Source organism: Calonectris borealis, chromosome Z (genome assembly GCF_964195595.1).
Source record: "Calonectris borealis chromosome Z, bCalBor7.hap1.2, whole genome shotgun sequence".
NCBI classification, from domain to species: Eukaryota; Metazoa; Chordata; class Aves; order Procellariiformes; family Procellariidae; genus Calonectris; species Calonectris borealis.
In genome coordinates, this window is record NC_134352.1 from 65,059,761 (window position 1) to 65,076,293 (window position 16,533).

The 16,533-nt window shown below is 38.9% G+C and overlaps 1 protein-coding gene across 8 annotated transcripts in view; it reads right to left on the reverse strand.

The window, feature by feature from the left end:
* Positions 1 to 16,533, reverse strand: part of ZSWIM6 (zinc finger SWIM-type containing 6) — a 121,196-nt gene that overhangs the window by 44,855 nt on the left and 59,808 nt on the right. For all 8 annotated transcript variants that reach the window (XR_012671063.1, XM_075138160.1, XM_075138162.1 and 5 more), the window contains exons 2-4: positions 12,627 to 12,983; positions 2,628 to 2,776; positions 1,948 to 2,098 (exon numbers count right to left, since the gene is read on the reverse strand). Coding sequence is in view for 7 of the 8 variants with exons in the window: in XM_075138160.1 (XP_074994261.1) it covers positions 1,948 to 2,098; positions 2,628 to 2,776; positions 12,627 to 12,983 (657 nt within the window). In the remaining variant the exon portion in view is untranslated. The remainder of the gene's footprint in view (positions 1 to 1,947; positions 2,099 to 2,627; positions 2,777 to 12,626; positions 12,984 to 16,533) is intronic.

Below are 16,533 nucleotides of genomic sequence, written 5' to 3' on the forward strand. Positions count from 1 at the left end.
AGACAGGTGCTGTCAAGAAAATGATGTTAATATGAAACTGATGAAACAAGAAGAGGAGCCACTAAAAATTTAACAAAACCTTTTATGTTTATTGGCAGCATGTGGTAAAGACTGCTACAGGTAACAGATGGAGAACACGTTTCTGCCTCTCCCACCACCTACCAGCTCAACCCACATAAGCAATGAAGCATGAGACCCTCCAGTTTTCAGTATGGTGGGATACAATTTTGCTGTGTACATGTCCAACTAAGCACATGCCCTGCTTGTCAAAAACTGTTATTCCCCAACAAGCCAAGGCATCATAAAAATGAGATACTAAAAGGGTTGTTACATGTGAAGATAAGTAGTTGTATCTACGCTCTCTCTGACAGAGCTTTGCCTGCTCTGATATTAAGGCTTTCTACCACAGAAATCTATGATCTCAACTAGATAGCTAGTGCTTTTTTAGCCTAGTGCTTCATTTAGAGTGAACGTAATTTATGTTATGTTCAAGTTATACCCAGTCTTAGCCCCACCAGTCAACATGCAATCAATCATGGTCATCTTTAACCTTTAACAGTGGAAAAACTTAAGTTTTCCTTTTGACACTTCCTTTCTAAATGAAGCATGTTATTCTTGCTCGGATTTAATTTTTTAGCTTGATTTTGGACCTTTAAAATATATCAAGAGCATTACGGTCTTTGGCTCTCTTCTCTGCAGTGTTTACATAATGTCCCATAGGGCATCATCTGTAAGGTTTTTTGTTTGTTTGTTATGTAATATTTATTTTTATGTTCCATGCCACGTAAGTCAGGCATAGCTATATTGGCCAGAACACGACTCAAGACAGACTCCTTTAAGTCTAGACTTGAAGCGTCTTTCCAGATTGAGTGAGAACACAGGTAACTACTCCCAAGTTCCATGAACCACAAGGCGATTCCATTTAGGCTGTGTCTTCAGTTTGCTTTGAGAAAGCCTCCAAGGCAACATCCAAAACCTTACTACAGCTAAGATAAACACATTAATCCCTTCACTCATACACTCAGTGAATTATCTTTCAGAGAAACAAATTAGATTTACCACTGTATTTTAAATAATTCAGGTTGTCTTTTATTGCTTTTATCTTCTACACATTTACACACCAACTGGTTAGTATATAAGGTACTGGAAAGTACCTTATACCTAGGAAAGCAATGCTCGTGGTTACTTAATATTCTTTCCACTCACCTACCCACCTTTAAAATATTGGTGACATTTACGTTCAAGTTGTTTTGAATTTCTCCTCCCTACCACAAATTCCTATAGATTTTGAGAACTCCTGAAGCAGTAATTCAAAACTGTATTAGCGAGTTTCTGGAACACTTTAGAGCAAGTGTCCTCAGACCTTACTAGTTTAAAATATTCCCTTCCCATTTATCCCATGTTCCCCTCTCTGTTGTACAACCAAGTCATGTATCTGGTCACAACTGACCTTTCCTGTAAAGCAATGTTAATTGTTTTAGCTCTCTTATTTGATCTCCTTTCCTGCTCAGTAATGGACTTCTACTTTTCTTTGTTGCTATGGTCTCATACTCTTAACGAATCTTCTCTTTTTGCCTTCATTTCTCTTTAGTTGTGAATCGATTTCTTCCTCAACCTTTCCAGTTTAGCACTAGTGGCTTATATACTTACCCTCAGTTGTGTAGCTACGTTTCCACTTTTTGCTTTATTCTTTTTAGATCCTCATGTACTTACAACCTGTTGCAAATGTACTTGTTTCATACCATGCTTCCTCTCCTCCAACTGCAATTGGTTCATGCTGTAGATCAGAAATTCAATTTCACCCAACCTTAACTGAACGAGCAAAACTGCCGAAGACTGACCTGCTTTACCTAGTACCACAATAAGGTTTCTCTCCACCCCAAATATGTAATTGTTTCTTCATTATACATATGAACACCTAAATGATTTTGAAGTCTGTGCATTTACCCAGTTCATCCCAGAGCTGCCTATACTTGTCAGTCATTGCAGTTCCTTGTTGTCTCCAAAGTGACAGACGAGGGTCAGCCATGAACTGTTCTGTTATCAACGTCAACATGCGAGCTCCATTTGAATCTCTCATCTTTAGCATCTCTCGCACCTAGAAAACAAGTCTTTTAATACAAACTTGAAAAAACAAAGAAATCACAGTACAGACAATATGCTGCAGTGTTAAATATTCTGCCTCTGTTAAATAAGAAATGTAATTTAAATACGTGATGTGAAATTTTTAACTAGAAAAAATAATTTGCCTTCCCAATTTTAACCATTTTTGGTTTCAGTATCCCATTGCAATTCTTCAAAGGCTTCTTCCACAAGTAATCCACAGGTGTATTATGCAAACTGCTGCAAGACTAATTTCTACAGGTTTCTCCAACATTTTGGCGGTGGGAAGGAAGAGAACAGCAAAGCTGCAGACGGTTGAAATGTTACTTCATATCCTTAAAATGATCTCAAGACACATCAGATTGTGGTCCATTGCTGTACAACTCATTATTAAGTTGCCATCACGCTCCCAAGGCTTTGTCTTGTTTTAGAACAACAGGACTTTGAGTAAGACGCGAACAAGTACAGACTGGCTTGGGGAATGGGGGAGAGAAAAAAGGGAAGGTTTAGAGTACTCAACACACCTTTGCAAAAAGCAAATTGAGCTGCTTCCCTGATCCATGGTATCCACCCTGGGAGAGGAAGAGTTTAACCTGTTCTTGGACCTGTTCCTCATCCAAATGCCAGCAGTTTTCATCATCTATGCTAGCACCCGCGGTTGGGTCAGGAGCACCTGCAAACAGCAAGAAAAGAAATCATTATGTTCTATATAAAGAAGTGAGGTCCAGGAGAGAGGACTACTGCAGAGGTTTTGGGATTTGTGTTTTGTCCTGTTTTGGATGTTTTGGCTTTAATATAAACATTCTTTAATAGATTTAAATTTCTCCTCAGTAGTCTTAAGCACTTTGAAGCTACAGCCTATGAAAAGGCATTCAAATAATAATATTTTATAACAAAACATTACAATCAAGGTGAGTTTTTTTCCTCCCATCTCAGCAGCTATACAACAATGCTTTTATAGGGAAAATTAGACTTTGCATAGTACTTCTACAACTGTGATGTTAAAACCAGTCTCCCCAAAACACCTGTGTAATTCCTGTACCTTTAGCAATCTTGCTCAGGTTTAAGTGACTGCTAGTGAGCGCTGCTATTGATGAACATGAGGAAAATCATCACCTCGGTGCCTCTGAGCTGTGATGGCTCTGCAAAGCTAAACAAAGAGTAAAAAAATCCCCAAACAAATCCAAAGTTTTAAAGCACTAAAGGCATTTCCATCATAAATAAGAGCTACAGCTGTGTAAGACTGTGGTGCTTCCAAAGGAGCATTTTTACATAGGCAATGTCATCAGCACAGAGTCAATTCAGAGCAACTCTACCTTAAATAGCCTAGTGTGAACTGAAGTGTCTAGATTTACATCAGGCAGTGCTTTGGCCACAGGCTGCTCTAACTCAAATTTTGCAGTTTAGATGAGTGATTTTCCACCCGTGTCCTCTTCTAAAGGCTGACAAAATTAACTAAAACAAGTTCTTGCACCATCTAGCAATCTGTATTTTTCTGAAGAAGCCTGCAACTCCACTAGATTTTTTTTAAAAGGTATTCAAACTGAAAAGGCTGAAAAGCACTTATCTAGACTGTCAGGGAAACAACTCAAGGCAGTACATCACCATACCAGATGTAAGGTATTTTAAGCATGCCCAAGACTCCAGTTAACTTGACATTTTGATTTTGGGCTTGTCACAACCATGCAATCTCCATCTCTGTTCGGTTTTTGAGAAGATGTTAGAAATTGAATCACGTTACACAATCTGTCACTTTTAAATCCGAGTCCATGTTACCTCTGTAGCCAAAAAAAAAGGGATATTGGCAGGGAAGTAAAATTTCATAATCAGATTTGTAAAAACTTGCTTTTTCAAAGAAGTCCTGAGAACTTGAAATGCAAAGATAGCTACAACTCTTCAGATGTATAGGAATTAAAAACTGATTCTATTGATTCAAGCCTTCACAACTGCAGCTCTGCCATGTAAGTGAAGCTTTTAAGCTGTCACAGGGAATGCTGGAATATTTATTCAATGAAAATACAACCAGAAGATTTAAAGGGTCAGAAGGATGTCTTGTCTACTAGTTGCTGAGAAAGTAAAAAAAAAAATCTTCCAGCTCAGCAACTTCCTAAACTGCCTCCAACTTCAGAGCCTACAGCTGCGAACACTGAATTGCTGTGTGTATATATATATGTACACACACACACACACTTAGATTAATAAGAAATTGTATCTTTGAAGACGTGAATGAACTCTCCTGCCTTCCACAGGAACCGTAACAGTGTCTCAGAAGACAGGAATCAAGCCCAAGACAGTACAAAAAACAAGGAATGAAAAACCTCCTCTTCTGTGAGTGCTTCCATCTTTAGTCTGTTAGTTTTAAGGGGCTTTCAATTCAGTCAGCTACATGAAACACATACAGATAAGTCTTCAGTTGGAAAGAACAAGATAAAAAGGGAAATCAAGCCACACAAGAGCAAGCAGCGCAGCTGTTGCACAGACCCAGGTTTGCAGTATCACCTTGCAAATAGTTTAAATATTTCATTGCTCTAAAACACAGAGAAAAGACCTGTGAAAAGGAACTATATAAAAGCACCAATATACAAAATACACTTACATTTATCCCTCACTTCAATAGAGATTTATCTTTAAATAATCTTGGTATGGCTACTTCTAAACTGAATTAAAAATAGCCCAAGATTCCTCAGCTAAGCTTCCCTATTTAGGGCAAAAAACAAAATTCCTTCCACAACTGTTTACATTTTATCAAAAGCTCATCAGTCAGTTTGTGCTAGAAGGTTAAATTTCAACACAGCTACCGCAGATTCTTTAACAACAGGGTTCCTTTACAGGAATAAGGGTGCCCACTGCCCCGGGCCAGCAGCACTGCCCCCACCAAGACCTCTTCTCCCAGCACAATCCCAAATATACCTTCCCCAGGGGCTCAGCGTTGCTATACTTACGCCAGCGCTATTTTCATGCCAGTAGGCTAGAAGACTGTAAAACCTGAAGACAGCAAGCCGAGGGTCTGAGCTCTACGATGCTGTTCAGCACAGTACTAGAGAGAAGTCTGACTCAGAGCAATTTTTCCTTACAAGATCTTATATAGGCTACACTCAGCATGATCAAAATTTTAAATCAGGATGTATAATGAAATTTCAGTATACATATAACCAGCACCAGATACAGTTGTAATTCACTGATCTTTCAACACCGCTGGCAGTCTTCAGTGATAGCCATGGACTAACAACGCATGGAGACGGCATGTCCGATCAGGCATAAGTCCAAACCACCTTCCCACCACAGCAGCAGCCAGGCATCCTAGTGTTGCCCAGCTTCCACGGCCCACATCACTCTTGTTTTGGGGTCGAGACACGACCATCTCCATGTCTCTCCTGCTGGTACTTTTCAAGATCACTACATTCACTTAGTCAGGTGAACACTGATTGATCTAGCCTGTTTCCTCTCCCACTCAAACAGAGATCACTCTTGGGCAACAGACAGGATTTTTACACTACCTCTTTTCTTCTGAAGACATGGGAACAGGTGAGTAGACAAGAAACTATCCGAACAAGCAACAGGAGGGAGCTGCCTTAGGAGCTGCAAGATGAATCCCTAGCAATAGCCAGCAGGAAGGCTCAGGCTCAACACCAGGCAGAGCTGAAAGTTCAACCCAAAGGTGGTGGCTTCGCTCAGGGTGCAGCGTGGCCCCAAACGGGCACCACGAGGCTTTGGCAGATGGACAGTTTGGCTGCAAAGAGGAACATGGGCAGCCCTGAATTTAATCTCTGCAGTTCAGTTTGGTAACGAGACCAAATCCCATTCCTCACTTGTAAACTGGGGATAAGTATTACTTTCATGCTTTAGAGGGGTGTCATGAGGATAAATTAGCTCACATTTAAACTATGAAAGTGAAAAGCACTGTATAATTATACTAAATGTGAAAACCTGTAATTAAACTGTGTCACCTTATAGACACTAACATATTAACCTCCCTCCCTCAAACCTCTGGCTTTAACTTCTGCCCTGACTGGTCTCTGAAATAGGTTTTACATCATGTACTTACAGTTAAATACAATAAATAAAGTATTTATACTCAGTATATAGATACAGCCATGCATACTTACTCATGCTCTTTTACTAAAATTACTAAATTGCAATCTTAGCAATCAAAGCAGAAACGTTGTACACAACTGTTTGTAACACCGAACACCCAAGTAAAATTTGAAAACAGGATAACAGCCTTTTATATTTATGGTCATAGCAGGTTACATGTTAAATATAATCAACTCCCAAGTTCTAAGAAGCAGAAGCATTTAAACACTTTGATCATTTACTTGGCAACTTTAAGAGCAACCGCTTTCAAAATGAGCAACCACATTCAAGAACTGGTGTTGTATATGGAGAATTTAACTTCTAACAGTAAGTAGAAGCAAAGCAAGGAGCATTGACTGAAACAGACTAAGAATTGCCTATATTGCAAACTACTGAGGTGCAGATCAACAGTGAAATTTGGCTAAAACAACAGAAAGCAGACTTTAAGGTGACATTTCACTGATCCTTATTTCTGAAGTATCACAAGAGTTGTCTTCAAATGAAAGCATGTCAAATTATGCACTCATAGGCATACTGAAACTTTTTTGAACTTAATTTTATAAAAAACTTATTAAGTACACAAATGAACTGTAGATCAGTTAAATTTTATTAAATGTCATCCCACAGCAGCATTAAGGAGAAGAAGATATGGAAAAATGACTACAAATAAAAAGCATGACTTACTGAGTACTATGCAAAGATTCAACGGTCCCAGCTAGAAACCAATACTGTTGTATGCTGATTCACAACAGAACAGTAACTGATTTTATAAACCTAGTGTGTTCAGAATTATTCTAAACAATAATTACATAAAACCAAAGATCATAAAATTAATGATTAAAAAAATATTATTATGCCGTTGATTCCCCAAATGATTCAAAGCTTAAACATAAGTCCCTTCATCTTGTACTTAATTTCAGAACTCTTGGGTGGAATATAACACCTGTTCAGCAGTGCACAGCATCAAAGAAAAACAGCAACTGCTGTGAAGCAGCCAGTGCTAACAGAAAACACGAAGACAGGACAGGCTATGCTAAGTTGCTGAGGAAAGTTAATAAACCCCCAACAAGTTTTTAACTTCCAAAAAATTCTTTCCCTTCCCTCTGCACATACAGCAAAATGCATAAACTTATCTGCTGACAATATCTAACCTCTCCTGCTAAAATCCAGGTCTCACAAACATTATATAGCAATAAGTTGCAACATCTACTTGTGTGCGGCTGATGAAAGAACTTCCTTCTCAGTACAGAATAGCATGCATTATTTTCATTTATTTTTACCTTCCATGTCTCAAAACAAAATCTCACTGTTTATTTTCGATATAATAAGTTTTATTTAAACATATCTAAAAAATCCTCCTACAAATACGCATTTCGTAAATTCTTTCTTCATGTAAGTTTGCAGCTATCAATCTTTCATTTTATTTTACATTGTACTATTTATTTACTTCTACTTGGGTTTCTGAAAATTTCTCTAGTTTTGGCTAGTCTTGTTACTTCCTTACCAAATCTGGTTCACTAAACAATTCTCATACTAAGCATTGAAGCACTTCACTTTCATCCTTCTTGGAAAGAAACTCACCTGCCATTTCCTACATTCTTCTTTTGCAAGTAGTCTCTCGATCAATTTTGCCAGTTTAAAAGCACAGCCGTATGAAAGATTCCATAATTTTTTAATAATGTAGCTTCTTTAATATTAAACATTCCCTTTCTAGTAGATCGGCAATATATTGTGTTCTGTTGTTCAGCCCTATCTTACTCTACAATTTTCCACTGAAATCCCCATCATTTCAGTTAAACACACTAAGTTCATATTAACACATACCCACCTGAACTTCCGGATTGCCCTTTGGAGCTTACAATATGTAGGAACAGTACTAGATACTCTGAAATTTCTTGGATAGATGTTTCCTTCTTGAATGCCTCCACCGACACTCCTAATATATGTTACAGATTAATGTTTGCAGATGATGTACCTAGATCTGCCCAGACAAATACAGAAAGAACTCCCTTTTTTCAATAAGGCACAGTGCTGGTTTTCACCAAAGCACAGATCACATGGAATCATTAAGGTTGGAAAAGACCTCTAAGATCGAGTCCAACCGTCAACCCAACACCACCATGCCCACTAAACCATGTCCCTAAGGGCCTCATCTACACGTCTTTTAAATACTTCCAAGGATGGTGACTCAACCACTTCCCTGGGCAGCCTGTTCCAAGGCTTGACCATTCTTTCAGTAAAGAATTTTTCCTAATGTCCAATCTAAACCTCCCTTGGCGCAACTTGAGGCCATTTCCTCTTTGTCCTATCACTAGTTACTTGGGAGAAGAGACCAACACCCACCTCGCTACAACCTCCTTCCAGGTAGTTGTAGAGCGCGATGAGGTCTCCCCTGAGCCAAGGTACCTCTCCCCAGGTACCTCTGCTTCCAAGAAGACAAATGTACTTAAACCGCTTTCTCCCAGGTTCTCCCTCTTAAATTTGAGATCATCTGCATGTGGTTTTGTACTGGCAAATGACTCAAGAGTCAGAGAATCAAAGAATGGGAGAAAGTCTGGAGAAATCCATATAATTCCTCTAAGAGCAGAGATTGCAACAGCAGCACTAAACACTCACGAAAGAAACAGTACAGCTTAAAAGGTAAAAATTAAATTGATTTGCTAGGCTGTCCTTATACCAATAAAAGGTAGACACTTTTTCACTATGCACATAACAACAAATCAATGCTAATGTGAGACTAATATGCAAACAGACCTTCCCTCCCCCCCCATCTTGCAGTTACTCTCCTACTTCCACTCAAATTCTCAGGAATGTAGTTTGACTTTCCAACCAATTTATTTAAGTGAAAGTTTCATACCTAAGAAAAGACAGATCCAAGATGACAAACCCAGCTATTTATCCATCATCCTGACCATTCTCTTCGTAGCCTTACACACTACTAGCTTCCTCTGCTACAACGGTACAAAAATTAACATGGAGGAAGAAAGCCTCAGCCAAGCAGGATCCAGCTTCTTGAGTCAGGATCCCTAAACTGAAACCCAATGTGGAGCCAACAGTTATGCAGTGCAGACGTCAGGGTATCAGTATGAATACCTACAGTGGTCTTCAGTACAGAAGATTAGACCCCACAGATCTCCAATTTTGAAATCATCGGGAACATGTACAGCTGTAGCAATGTCATATGAGAAAATCAGAACACAACAGAACTTCTCAAATGTAAGAGGTGCTTTTGTGCTCTAAAAACATGCAAAACCCTCTTGTAATGTAATCACCACCAAGTGAAAATTAGCATGGCAAATACAGAAGAGGATTCCCAATAAATCACTCAGCTCTCCTGAAGAAGTTAGTGAATAGACAACACATTCCTGCACTTCTAACAGCAACCCCTTATTTTCTCCTGCAGTGAGGCTCAGCAATGAAGCAAGAAAAGATATTGCATCATTTGTATCCACCGAGGAACTCAAAAGGATTTGTCATTTCAAAACCTGTGTCAATGTAAGTCACTTCACTAGTTCCCCCAAAAACCTCCATCGCAAGGAAGTTGGCCAAAGTCAGCCATTGACTGCTGCATAAGACAGAATTTTGAGCAAATGAACAATTATCAAATTCACCTTTTGTAAAAGGAAAGTACTGCAGAGTTGTTCCATCTCCCTAGCCAGCTCGTAAGCAAGTTAACAAGACTGCTGTGGTCAGAGCTCTTCAAAATCCTGAATCATTCTTATATACAAATAAATAGTATTCAAGAGCTTATTTCTTCTGCCTATTGCTGGAAATATATGAAAACTAGAACTAGTACAGCTACCATGAGAGAAGAAAAACAAAAAAATCTTAAAATTGAAGTTTTATAGAAAACAACCCTGAAATGAAAACACCTCTAGGTAACATTGAAAAAAATTTCCTCCTCCAACTCCAGATTCAGGACTTCCCTTTTATCAAAGCTGTTTCTGGTGTTTCTGTGCCAGGTCTCCTCTTACTTTTTATAAGCAAGTTTTTGTAAGTTTTTCTTCTTACTTACCTGTGCCTTCAAGCAGTGTTCAATATAATTGCTCTTCAAACATTAGTTTATTGAGGTTAAACGGTTCAAAGCAAAACAGTTCTACAAGACAGTTTTGTATTACAAACTGAACGTCTGCAGCACAGGAGATATGACAGAGTGAATGGTGATCTTATGTTCACCAGCCTATGCTATTAGAACCACAGATAGATTTCTTCTGGTTATTTTTCGTAGATTTCTTTGGTTAACTTTATGTTTTTAATGTAAGGAGTTTGATTAAAGATCAAAATCACAGAATTGCAGGATGAATCCCAAAAGAATGCTTACTTGCTACATAATCAGAGGAACTTACTTTTTCCTTAAAAGAATCCTGTAATTTTTTAACATTGTAAATATTAAAAAAAAAAATCAGACCATGGTTTTATGGGAGTCTGAGAGGAAAAGCAGGAGACTATAGATCCTCTTTTCTAACTCAGCTTTCTTTGGTAATAGTAGTTTATCTTCTTGTGCTGCCTGGATTTTCTACTTCAGTTTTCTGGTATTTTATTAAGAAATGCCAACAGTCAATAAAGACACACTGCAATCTCATTTACTAGGAAAACAGCAAAAAGTGTAAGAAACATTTCAGTTTTGTGGATAATTTTAAACCACCCTACTTAAATTCATTGTGAAATTTCGCAATTGATCATCAACCTAAGTTTTTTGTTTCCTATTCTTTTTGCTATTTGGGCTGTGATATAAACATTAAGTATCTCTCTAAAAATACTTTAAATACTAATGAGTAATGAGATATTTTGACACTAAGAAAATAGCTGACAAAGACTAACATGCCTATGATTAGTATAATTACAGACTTAATGTTGATCAAGTTTAAGCATTCCCTGCAACAGCTTGTCATTTCTCTTGCATTAGCCATAGAATAGCTAATACAGCCACATACAGCCATCACCTGTCCTTCCTTTCCCACCCCTGCCTTCCCCTTTTCTCATCACCCTTGACTGTTTGAATCTTCTGTGCCACACTCATACTCACCATAATTCTTCCTTCCCCTCAATTCCTTATGTTCAGGCTATTACCTACTCTCACGTGACACATGCCTTCAGCTTACAACATCTGAGCATCTTCCTCTATTGCTTAATGTCCTGCATCTGCTTTAGCTTCCCTTTCTTTCCACCATCACCAGGCAGCTCTGCCAATCACCTTCTCGTTATTTTCTGTAACAACTAGAACAACCGCCTTGCCTCTGGCCACATCCCCACAGCCTCCAAAGCCAGAAAAGAGTCCTGCTCCTGAAATTCACCTTCTCGCAGCATGGCCTGCCTGGGCCTGCCAGGGCCAGCGGACCCTAAGGAGAGGGGCTGGGCTGCAGGTGAGTCCTGTTATTGGAAAGACTCCCTTCTTTTGTTCTGCCTACGCTGTTTGGAACACACACGTGTCTGTCCTTCTCTAATATTAAGCAGCTTGGTTGTGTTTGCATTGCCAATTCTTTGGAATAACGGTCATCCCTCTTAAATATCTAACACACAAGAACTGTTCCTGTCAATGAACAAACAAAAAAGATATTTTTAGATATTCAGATAACTTATTCTTCCCCTCTAAGCTGCTCCTTACACTTACAGCTCTGGTCACCTTAGAGGACATTTCTATCAAGGGACCTTACGGGAACACAGGACTCTAATAAACTAGCTGGGTCACCTCAAACCCACAATTACCTGCTTCCAGTTCAGCAGGGTCCATAGAAAAGCCACCTCAGAAGCCTCAAGTCACACCCTTGTGTGTGACTTTAACAAACGTAAGATGTTCAGTACAAGAAACTGAGAGCCATTAAAACCATGTGCAGCAGAAAGAGCAGGAAAGATAAAGACCTTTGCTGATGCTGTAGGCTGCTGCAGCACTAACAGGAAAAAGGCATTGAAATACAGGTTTTATATTTCTCCTGACTTCACACTGAAACCAAATCCCAAAGGATAATAAAAGTATATTTAATGAATGAAAACAACAGTAACGTCTACTTGCTTTTTTGCCTTGCCATTAAAACAAAATTACACAATCAAAGTGTCAGAAGATTAGTTCAAGAAGAACAAAATAATAAAAAGATGCCTTTGGTAAGATAGTTCCTTTAAGCAATGTGGCTATACAAAGAACACCACTACTCAGTTTTTCATAGCTGGAAAATACAAGCGTGAAGCAGATCAGGCCACAGATTAGTAGCGCCGGAGACATCAAGCTCATTGCTTATGAATTCTTTTTCCAAAAAGTACTGCTTTCTAAACATCTTAAAGTGAAGGTTCAATAACAGAATCCTCTTTAGTAAACACTACTGAATCACAGAATAATTCAGGTTGGAAGGGACCTCAGCAGGTCACACTCCTGAATGCCACAAAAAAGCTCAAAACCGAAGAAGCAAATGAAGCAAAAGGAATGAAGCAAAAGGAGGAAGAAGTATCAAACTCACCATGGACTTGATTGATTTCTGAATTCTGAGAAAGAATTTCATCTGCTAATTTTTGAGCAGTTGGCAAAACCTCTGTGTGGTGCACTGTGATCAAATACTGTACAAATTTTTGTAGTTGGTCTCTGTTCATTTGAAAGAGTGTCTCTGAAATGGGAAGATGCAGTTTGACCTGATCTGGCTTGCGGATCCGGTATAAAGAGAGTGCCACAACGTGGGCACAGTAAAATATGTCCTTGTTTCCACAGCTACAGGTCACTGAGGTAATCTTGCAACGATCAAAGCTGATAGCTACATTGCAAACAGTTTCTGGCTCCGATTGCATTGCAGGCTCTGTCACTGTGCCACTCAAGTGGAAACCTGTGCGGGGAAAAAAAGAGAACTTAATAATATAAGTAAAATACTACTACCTCATTATCAAGAACCTTTCATTAAAAAAGTAAAAGTCATCATCCATTTCTGAGAAATTATATATCTTAAAGAACTTGCTTTAATTACAAATATGATTAACCCTTTCTTTTGTACGCACCCTTTTCATCTCCAATAAAATAAAAGGGGGGTAAAAAGCTAGTTTACAAGCCCTCTTTGCCATTCCATCACAACATTCAGAGAAGTTTGACAGTAAGAAAAACATTTATTTGGTAAATGATAGCTGCAGAAGCAGAGATGCATCTGATTAAGATCGATGTGAAACTCTTGAGTACCTCGGCAAGTTGGCAGCAATTTTCCAAACCCCCCACCAGGGAGCCTGCAGCACCTACCAGCAAATTTAACCATTCTCTCAATAAGTAAGAGGGAAGTAGTGCACTCTAGTGGCCCGAGCCCAGGTCCTTGTCTCAACTCTGCCACTGACTCGCTGACACAAGTCACTTAACTTCTTTGCTTTCACTTCTCCCAGCGCTGAGCTCAGTTAAAGCTCAGCTTCACCCAAGCGATCCAGTAGGACAGCTATGTTTGTGTAGCTCTCTGGAGATGGAAACTACTACAGTTACCAATACTCAGGATATCAGATTTATAATACTGAATGAGACACGCATGCACTGTTTCAGAAGCCTGCGTTATGGTTCTGTTTTCCATTCAGCATAATAAAGCACAAGGCAAGAGAGCTAGGTTTTCTTGTATTGTAAGAAGGTGTGGTATACCGTAAGAAAGGTGTTCGCTTCAGCAAAGATGCCGCTAGTCAACACAGCACCTTTGAACCAAGGTCTCAAACTCTGAAGATCAGACCTAAAGCCACCTCTGTTTGCCCAACATGAAGGCCCAGGTTTGGCTCTCAATACTTTCACTGAATAGCAGAATTTGGGGGGTTGTTTTGGATTTTACATAAGCATGACATTGATTTTGGCTCAAGCATTAAGTCAGAGGCATAGATACAGGGCAATATAACTAAATTTCGTATGTCGTACCAGTATTAAATATGAACAGACAGTGCATATAAAATCTGGGATGGACACTACAAGTAAGGTGTTATACATTAATTATTTATAATGGAAATAATATAAAACCACACTCCCTCAAAGTCCAAACCTGATCTAGTATTCTTGAAATACCAGAAAAGTGTATTGTAGGAAACGGTATCACATGAAAATTAGGTCGGAAAAAAAAAGAAAAATATACGTTGCTCTAGTCCAAAATGTTGTATCTCTAATTGTTTTTAAAAAGCTCTTCAAGTTACAGGAAACAAAGAGGAAAATCTCTCATTTTTTCCATTTGTTTACACTGTACATTTCAGAGCAGGTTGTGCCCTCAGCATCACTGTTTGGATTACATTCAACTGCAGAACTCTGATACTCTACCCTGAAGAAGGTCATTTGCACACATTGACCTCGACTTTGCAAGAGGATGTTTACCAGTTAAAGTAGTTAAGAGTCGAGGCTGAAGAGGCTGTAAGCTGCAACGTGCACAGAGAGGAAGCGGGGTGGACGAACAAGCCCAGGCGTACACGGTATTCTTGCTCTTGTCTTCACTCAACACTTGCACAGAGAAAGGGAGTGGACTTGCCCCTCGCATCATGAGCTCCTCCCTCTGCCTTTCCCTTTGGTTGTTAAGCAGTCACGGCATGCTCCTGTAGGTGCCTTCTCTCAAAAAGAGAGACTTTGTTAGAACTTAGCCAGCTCTATTTATTTCAGGCTAATTCCCAGTAAGTGCAAGTTGGATTGGTTGTCCCAAAGAAACTGCATAGGAGATTTTTCTTTTTAACATCACTTTCCTATGAAGCATACATAAAACCGTCTCTCATCTATGAGCTGAAGAAAAGCTTAACACTTGAAACTGAAAGGGCCTGATCCCACTCCTTCCTACTCTCAGTAAGTACCTGAACTCCTATAGAAAAAGGCCCAATGAAAGTTTTTCTATTAAACCAATTTAAAAAAAAAAAAAAGCCCAACCAGTTACTCTATACAATTCAAGCATTCAAAAAAGTTAAAACCCTCCTGAAAAGATGAATGTCTCCAGAAATATTTAGAGTTAACAGCAGGCCTATGTTTAAGTCCCTACACTGTTCAGACACAAACACAGCTCACCCTCCCTCTCCACTGAGATTTTTTGAGAATTCATGTTACAAGCAGCAACATTTATAAACAGAGATCCTGGTCTAAACAATGACAGCACTAATACAGTCAAGTTACCTAACCTACCCTTCTTAAATTACAGAGCGTTTAAACAAAAACATCAGCTGCCCTTGCAGGCTAAAATGTAGAAGCTCTGTATGAACTATGCTGCAATGATGTACTATGCCTGGTAATTATGAAACGCTTTTTTCCTCCTCTTTTTCTATTTGTGTTTTTAAAGAAAAATTGTTGTTAGTAAATAGGACCTTTAACAACATTTTCAACACAGCAGAGAAAACAATTCAGGAAATTTCAGCTCAGAAGCCCTGGTAGGGCTGTTATAATTTAACCTACCAGACATCAAATGCCACCTTCTCCACTGCGCCCAACACTGCAGAGTACTCAACAGGGAGGGCTGTTCCCCTCCCACAGACATAGCCTTCATCTTTTTTAACCTAACCATCTAATATTTTCTAAATAAAGTACGAAAAGTTAGTAGCAGGTAAAAAATTGATGCACTGTGCTTTGCTAGAAAGCTTTCACCAGCAGTAATTTATAGCCTGCCAAGAAGAGAGATGTTACATGTTCCTGGAAGAAGGCAAAACGAATCACCTGTGCAGGGACTCGAAGAAATGACATTTCACTAACAGATCCCAAGGAGCAGTAAAAGTATCTTCAGCTAAAAGCTGCAAGCTCTTACTCCAAATAGGTATTTCCCTTTAAAGGGAAAAAATCCCTCTTTTACACAAAGTTATAAACCTTTGCTGGAAATATTTACCCATTCCAAGAACACTGATGTTTCACTTTTAAACTAAAAAGCTCGTTCATTATTATTTAAAGACAACAAAAGAGTTGCAGGCAGAAAAGCGTGCGTTCGCTACATAAGCTATTTATAGAGCAGGTGTGTTTCACCTTTTCCCTTCAGCTGCTGCAGTTCGAAATGTTTTACTTTTTTCAATCCAGCACGTGATCAGTAATTCAAGCTCTGCTGACATTTTCAACGCACAGAGGCTTTGCATTCTGCAAAAATGCGTTTAGAAAGGCAGTTGGAGCATTAAGTGTATCAAATGAAGCTCTTTGACAAAGTGATTTTGCTTCTGTTGAACGCTCACCTCAAACACATCAAAAATTATTTAACAGCCAGAAAAATAGCGTTTTCAGCTGCTGTACTTTTGGAAGGGGATTGTGCCAAAGTACCATCAGGAGAAAAGCATTAAGAAGTCAGTGAATTTTACAAAGCAACTTTTGCCAAAATCTGTTTGACAGCGTCCCATCCATTAACTAAAAACATTCTGGGACTGTAAAGCTGCCTGATAAATGAAAATTCACATTACTACAATGTAGTATTTGCCAGCACAACT